Source organism: Rattus rattus, chromosome 18, assembly GCF_011064425.1.
Source record: "Rattus rattus isolate New Zealand chromosome 18, Rrattus_CSIRO_v1, whole genome shotgun sequence".
In the NCBI taxonomy this organism is placed as follows: Eukaryota; Metazoa; Chordata; class Mammalia; order Rodentia; family Muridae; genus Rattus; species Rattus rattus.
Window position 1 is genome coordinate 11000289 of NC_046171.1, and position 8581 is coordinate 11008869.

The following is an 8581-nucleotide window of genomic DNA, read 5'->3' on the forward strand; positions in this document are numbered from 1 at the left end:
CTCCCCCCAACAATCACATTCACTGGGGGTTCAGTCTTGGCAGGACCAAGGGCTTCCCCTTCCACTGGTGCTCTTACTAGGATATTCATTGCTACCTATGAGGTTGAAGCCCAGGGTCAGTCCATGTATAGTCTTTGAGTAGTGGCTTAGTCCCTGGAAGCTCTGGTTGGTTGGCATTGTTGTTCATATGGGGTCTCAAGACCCTTCAAGCTCTTTCAGTTCTTTCTCTGATTCCTTCAACGGGGGTCCTGATCTCAGTTCAGTGGTTTAATAATGGCATTCGCCTATGTATTTGCCGTATTCTAGCTGTGTCTCTCAGGAGAGATCTACATCCGGTTCCTTACTGATACCTTCTTAAAAAAATCCTAAAACCCTTCTTTCTGCTTCTTTAATACTGCTGGCTTCTTTCTTTTTAATTCTTTGCATTATTAAATATAAACTTTCTGTGCTTTATTTAACTCTCTGTGCTTTAATGCATGTTGGGAAACAACTTTTCTTAAATTTCTGAGTTAAAATTCTTAACTATTTTTTATACTTCTTTGTCTCATTAAATGCTGAAAACTTAATACTTTAATACTTTTCTGTGCTTCATTAAGTACTGGAGAAAAGCAACTCTTTATTACCTGAGCTTTAATAAGCACTAATATCTGGCAATTGAAACATGCTGTTAAACATCAAGGAATTAAATAAAAGGATAATTGCTAGTGCTTCTTTCACTGCTGAGTCAGCCAAAAGTTTCTCTGTCTACGCTGATTAACTCTCCAGGAACCAGACATGAAGAGAAGAAAAATATTTAAGATGCTTTATACAGGCATATATGCACATACACTCACACTCTGGCCAGACCCAGACTATCTGTCACAATGAACTCCACAAATACTTATGCATCCTTACAAATATACGTATACATATACACATACATATAGACAAAGGAACATAACTTTGTGTGGATGGATGGATGGATGGATGGATGGATGGGATGCATGAATGGATGAAGGGAGGAAAGGAGGAATGGAGGGCTGGATGGATGGGACAGAGCTGCCCAATGCAAACTTTTCAACCAAAATGTTTTTGTCTTTTCCAAGATCTTTTTATACCTTCTTTGACCAAAAGTTCTTCAGAAAATTACCTCTGAGATCAAATGTTACATAGAGTGGGAGTTATAGAAGGATGTTGATATAAAACTCAAAGGAGCATTTGGCTTTATGATTTGTTATAAGCTCAAAGTAATAGTTCTTTCATAGCCCTGGCTTATCATAGTGCACACACATGATTTTATCCTTGGACCCAAATATTTTACTTTGAACACAAATTTGCCCCAAGTCTATTTCACTTTTTAGAGTAATTATGACAGCCCATTGTATTTTTTTATTATGCAGCCTTTACTTACTATTATGAGAGTGAGCTCATTTGATTCTTGATTCTAACTTTATGACATCTTTCTAGCAACTGAGACCATCTCTAAAAGCTTTCGTCATAAAAGTATTAGATCGAATTAGGAATTCTATAGGATCATTATGTATTTGTGCACATGGCCACACTCCAAGATAGAATATCTCCACACGTCTGCAGAATTCTGTGCAAAAGGATGGGTCAACACATTGTGATTATTATATATTTAATAATTATGGAAAAAAAACATATTTTCAGTAATCTTTCCTCAATTGTCATCTCCTCGGCCACGCCTAAAGGAGCAAATCTGTCAGCTTTACAGTCCATGGCAGAAGCATCTCGGGAAGGTCACCTGCTATTCTTTAGCTTTAACTACATGACTCCTGGCATTTTAACTACCAGATTCTTCCTCAATCAGAGCATTGAAGAAATCAGGGGTCTAATCAATAACTGAAAAAGGAAGCTAACATCTTCCCTCAAACAAAATGAAACTATTCTTCACTTTGGGGAGACCTACCTCAAGGTTTTTGAGCTAAGAATGCTTAGTCTCTTCAAGTCAGGAATAAGAAACCCATGTGCCAGCATCTGTAGTTATCCGTGGGATCTCTCAACCTTCTACCCTAATCTTCTCACTGCTCATTTAGCTCTTTGTTCTTTAGTGTATAAATGAGAGGGAGTTGGAGTTAATACACTGCAGAAAGGGTGAAGCCACAGCTCCTGTACCCAGATCCTCTGGTGAGAGAGCTGGTCTCCTAGAAATAATGACACACCTGAGAGCACAAGGGAGACCACCATGTCTACTCACATTTCTCGCTCAAGAGGAAATCCCCTGGACTCTTCAAGACACAGGCAACAAGGAGCAATCTGGGACAGGAACTTTCTGGTTTCTCTCTAAGCTGTAAGTTGACCCTGTGCCACAGCTCTCTGTACCCAGACCCATGGGGTAGAGGGCTACTCTCCCAGTAGTTGTGACTCACAGGCTTATAGCAGGGTCAAGCCACTCAGACACAGCTAGACCAGCTTACACCAGACACAACCTGATGGTGAGAGGCAAGCACAGGAAACTAAGCAACAGAAACCAAGACTACTGAGCACCATCAGAACCCACTTCTCCCACCAAAATAATACAGGATATCCAAACGCACTGGAAAAGCCAGATTTGGATTTAAATTCTGATAAAATGTCAAATAAAATTATTCTTGGTATTGGTGATTATTTACAGTGGGTAAATTCAGTGTCTATTGTTTTCATTTTTCTTATGCTTTGAATTGCCCTTCTTTTCTTATAATAGAGAAAATTAAAACTTAAAATCTTATATGATGTCCTTAATGAATGTAATGATCAATATCATTCTCATTTAAATTTCTCAGGATAAGTGATTCAAACAAGCTCATCTTTAACTGTGTGCTTTTTACTGGGTGTTCAGAGTGTGGAGAAGTGCAATCAATTTATTTCAAATGCTTCCCACTGCACAAAATATTGTCTTCTATCCTCAGCACACCAGGTAACTAATTGTGCAGGAGAAGCATGTCCTCAGAGAACTCTTTCCCAGGGAACTTTGTCTAGTCACAGAGGAAAAGGTTAAATGAGATGTCTGTAAACACAATGCACAGGAGTCTTGGGAATAGCAAAGAAACACAACATAAAAACCTTCTTGATATTCTCTATTAATGTTTTCCTAACTTGAGCTTTCCCTCCTCCTTGCTTCTTTGTATGAACTCAGTACCTGAGAGTTCTAAAGCAAATCTTAAACTCTCCTCTTCATACTAGAATCTCTCTGCCTTGAAAAGGAAAATTGAAATATCGTTCCCTTAAATTCATTTTTAATCAAATAAAGGGGGTTTATCAATATAAGATAAGTGAAGAGACATCTGTATTGAATGAGGTGCAAACCTAGGAAAGGTAGAAAGTGTGGGCTGCAGTATCTAATTACTGCATAGGAAAGACAGCTTCATTTCAAAAAACCAATCATAAGCTTTGTGTGTATCTATTTCAGTGGCCTTAGGAACAACTTAGGTAAGTTTCTATAACCCGTATATTTTTCAGATGTTGATTATGTGAGCGAAGTATTGATGTTTAATCAGTTTATATAATAAAATCATGTTTAAAATGAGATTAATCTTGTTCATGAGTTTCATCTAAAGCTTTAGTCTATGATAAAAATACTATTTAATGAAGGGTGTTTAAAAATAAAGACAGCTTTTTACAATCTACAAAGCCAAATTACTGTAATATAAACAAAAAGGCATGTCTTATCGAACTGAATGTGAATATAATATGCTGGTATGAAAATGCGAGCAGCATGCCAAGACCAATAGCCTGCCTTTGATCAGTGATTTTAAACACTGATTCCCTGTGAGTTTAAATTGTGTCACATTGCTGAATAAGAAAATTAAAGCCTCTCTCCTTTCTCCTATTCCAGACCACCCAGGAAACCTATTCTATTTCCCCTTCCCAGGGAGACTCATGCATCCCCTGTAGACCACTTCTCTTTACCTAACTTCTCTGGATCTGCGTACTGTGTTATTATCCTTTACTTAATAGTTAATATCCACTTATAACTGAGTACATATCAAGTTTGTCTCTTTGGATCCAGTTGTTTACTTGGGTTGAATTTTTTCTACCTCCATCCACTTTTTTGGACTCTGATTAATAGGAGTGAGGTGCCTCTGTCAATTTTCATGCCTGTGGGACTCTTTTTCTCTTACTGGGTGGGCTCGTCAAGGACTGATGTAAGGGTTTGTGCCTAGTCTTTCTGCATCTTGTTCTCAGTGCTCATTGATATCACTCGGAGGCTTACTCCTTTCTGAAAGGAAATAGGAGCTGAGGATGTTGCGGGGAAGAGGAAGTGTGTGTGTGTGTGTGTGTGTTTAATTCAGAGGAGGGGAGGATAAGGTGGTTATATATCTTAAAATAGAGGAATAATGTTCTCCTATGAGGGAATTAATGGTAAAGGATTTTAAGTGTGGGAAAGGCTTGTTCCAATGCTTATCACAAAATAAAAAACTCGTTAAGAAGTTGTTCGAGGGATTGGATAGATGCCTCAGCGGTTAATAACATTGATTGCTCTTCTACAGGAACTGGCTTTTATCCCCAGTATTCACGTGGAGGCTCACAATCATCATTAATTTTTATTACAAGTATCCTTTGGCATTTTTTGCACCAGACACACATGTGGTATACAGGCATATATGGAAGAAAAACACCCAGAGCAGTTGATGATTTTTTTAAATTGCATTAATATTAAGTTGTAGGAATTATTACTTTTCCAACACATAGGATTATTTGTTTTCTGAATTTTTTAATTTATGCATCTTACCTAATGTGTGGTCATAGAACATGGTTCATATCTTGGTCTGAGTGGATTCTTTGGCTCCTCCCAAGTTGGCGTTGAGGTTTCAATGAATCAAATATTGAGAACTGCTTTTAACTATAAGAAAATGATCTCCTATGAAGTTGCTAAATGCCTAGAGAGGTAACTCAGATTTATCAATGGATGTTATCATAACATAACATTTGAATATTCATTTTATGTCAGAGATGAGTTTATAAGAAACTCTCATAAATAAAATGTGTACATAAACCATTATAGCTTTCAAAGCATTGTTTTACTCTGTTCCTTGATTTTATTGTATCAGCATTTACTGTACCTAGAAAGTACTGGGATACATCCAGGAAATACAAAATTACTGGGATTTGAATGTCACTCTGTCTGAATTAAGATATCTACTGACAAAAGAATCTTGGAGTTAAAATATATTTACAATGTCAATGTGAATAACATAAAAATCAATGTGGTCCAGACTGCTGGCAGATTTTTATAATAAGAGAGAACATTGAACTCAGTTGGTAAAAAAATACATCTAGAAGATGAATGAGTTAATAATAATTTATCACAAATTATCTAATGTCAAAACTTCCCCTAAATAGTTAGACAATAAAGCACATACATGACACAAAAGAACAACACTGTAACAGTGGCTTAACTCATTTGGCTTATAAATGGGGATTTTTGACCATTGCACAAATGGGAAGAAAAAAATGTGAATAGTGTTTAAACAACTTGCTCAATCTCAAGTATATAAGGAGGTTTGTATATATCTCAAGTATATTCGCTTCACATGCAGAAGTTTTAATAATTTATCCCAGAAGATAGAAATGGACCAGCCAGTTTTCCATACTAAGATCTCAGAGCTCTCTCTTCCAACTTCTCTGACTGATTCCTGGAATTATTTCTATGACATTTCAGCAATGCCTTTATCACTGCTCTTAAAATTAGCTCCTCACCTTTATTTCACATGTATAGTCAGATAATTCAAATTTTGTATCTGAAATAAAAGTTAATCCAGAGTTGTTACAATATTTTGTGTGCATGTAGGAATATATTTGCATATGAATGGTTGTGCATCCATGATTCTGTTCTGTGTATGTGTTGTGCATAAAAAATCCATTGACTATGTCAAATTTTTCTATATTTTATTTCTTCTTTATGTTTGGAGACTGTGCTTACAAGTAAACCTGGAGCTCATCAATTCAGCTACACTAAGTGGTCAGTAGGCTCCAGGAAAGAACAAGCTTTCTCTTACCTTGAGCTGAGATTATAGAAATGTGTTTTCATTGCCAACATTTTTCCCTAATTACTGTATATAAAACCAAGATTCTCTTGCTTTGGCACAAAGCTCTATATGGACTCAGATGTCTCCTAACTTTCACCCATAATATTTGTTTTACTTTTTATTGGATATTTTCTTTATTTACATTTATTTATTTACATTTCTTTATTCACTTTGACAGTTTCCCCTACAGAAACCCCTATCCTATACTCCCTGCTTCTATGGGGATTCTCCTCCACTCATCCACTGGCTTCCTCCTGCCTCCCCACCCTGGCACTTCCCTACTTTGGAACATTGAGCCTTCATAGGACCAAAGGCCTCCCATTGAAGGCCAACAAGGCCATCCTCTGCTACATGTGCAGCTGGGCCATGGGTCACTCTGTGTGTGCTCTTGGGTTGGTAGTTTAGTACATGAGAGATCTGGGAGGACTGGTTGGTTGATATTGCTGTTCTTATTGGGTTCCAAACCCTTCAGCTCCTTCATCCCTTAACTTGTCCACTGGGGACCCCATTCTCAGACCAAGGGTCGGCAGCAAGCATCACCTCTGTATTTGTCAGGGTCTGACAGAGCTTCTAAGGAGACAGAGATATCAGGCTCATGTCAGCATGCACTTCTTGGCATCCTCAGGAGTATCTGAGTTTGGAGACTGTATATGGGATAGATCCCCATGTGGGACAGTCTCTGGATGACCTTTTTTTCAGTCTCATCTCTATATTTGGTCCTAGTATTTCTTGCTGCGAGTAATTTGTTCACCCTTCTTAGAAGGACTGAACTAACCACGCTTTGCTCTTACTTCTTGATTTTCATGTGCTTTGTAAACTGTAATTTCACCCATGACATCTCAAATGTGGAAGGCAACCATGGTTTCTACAGTTATAACCAATGAACAATGAGGCTTTGCTACACCTATAACTGACTTTTGCAATAACTCTTTACTATAGGTGAATCAGATTGCAGAGAATGACACCAATCAATACAAGTCACCCAGAAGAGTTTATTCTACTTGGTTTTGCAGACCGTCCTTGGCTGGAACTTCCTCTCTTTATTATTCTTCTGGTAACATACCCCACAGCCATGATTGGAAACATTGCCATCATTCTGGTGTCCACAATTGACCCCTCTCTCCACAGCCCCATGTATTTCTTCCTCACCAACCTCTCCTTTCTGGACATTTGCTACACCACAAGCATTGTGCCTCAGATGCTAACTAACCTTGGGGGTTCCACAAAGACCATCAGCTACATGAGGTGTACAGTTCAGCTTTATTTCTTCCACATAATGGGGGGGTACAGAGTGTGTCCTCCTAGCTCTTATGTCCTTTGACAGATATGTGGCAATCTGCAGACCTTTGCACTATACCCTCATAATGAATCAGCGTAACTGTCTCCTGTTAGTGTCCATTGTGTGGCTGATTGGAATTTCCTATGCTGTCTCAGAGGCCACTGTGACTCTGCAATTACCACTGTGTGGCCACAATAAAATGGATCACCTGGTGTGTGAGCTTCCAGTTCTGATAAAAATTGCTTGTGGTGAAAAAGAAATGAATGAGCTTGCTCTGTCTGTGGTATGCATTTTTCTTTCAGCTGTTCCTCTGTGTTTAATTCTTGCCTCCTATGCTAGTATTGGCCATGCTGTCTTTAAAATCAAATCTTCAGAGGGAAGGAAAAAGGCCTTTGGGACATGTTCCTCTCACCTCATTGTGGTTCTCTTGTTCTATGGTCCAGCCATTAGCATGTATCTTCAGCCTCCCTCCTCTATTACAAAAGACCAACCCAAGTTCATGGCTCTCTTGTATGGAGTAGTAACTCCTACACTGAACCCCTTCATCTATACTCTGAGGAACAAGGATGTAAAGGGGGCATTAGGTAATCTATTCAGGAATATTTTTATGTCAAAGTGAATACTTGTGGATGTTATATAAAATAATATACAAATTAGAGCCTTTTTCTGTAACTCATTCCCTGTACAAAACTCATCTTTCTTTTTATTTTCACATGTTCTTATAAGTCACTTGTGTTTCTTCTCATCATGCTAGACAATGGTCAATCTTGGATAGTATTAAACAATATGTACGCTCTGCTTAGAAAAAAGGTAAAATCCATTGTTTTTGTACATTTAGAAACAGTTACTTTATTAAGTGCTAAAACAATCATTTAGTTTATAGTATGATTATATTGTTTCAAGGTAATTGTCATGAAAACTAAAGAATAAACATTCATCCATTTTTAAAAAATTTTTCACTTGTGGACTAAATCCTTACATTTTTCTAATCTTGTGTTTTCTACTTCACTGTTAAGTAGGGACTGCTTTTAATAAACTATTTTGGTAATTTTTAGACTTCATTTATGTACATATTTTTAAAAATACCCTGTAAAGTTTTCTTAAAGATAAATATACATGAAATCTATATGAGGAATTGAGAAACATACCATTAAATACCAACAAGTATATGCTAAAGGATGAAAATATTACTTTCTTAAAACATTTATCTTAAATATCTTGATCAGTTAAATAGCAAAATACATTATGTAATGACAGCCTGGGATCATTTATATGCATATACTGGAGGCTAGAT

At 37.3% G+C, this 8581-nt stretch overlaps 1 protein-coding gene across 1 annotated transcript; it reads left to right on the forward strand.

Annotated features, from left to right (window-relative positions):
• The first annotated feature begins 6966 nt into the window (after nt 1–6966).
• On the forward strand, nt 6967–7906 carry LOC116887311 (olfactory receptor 2B11-like). Its single transcript, XM_032888893.1, is given in 2 exon segments — nt 6967–7287; nt 7289–7906. Coding segments are annotated over 2 exon segments (939 nt in total).
• The last annotated feature ends 675 nt before the right edge of the window (nt 7907–8581 follow it).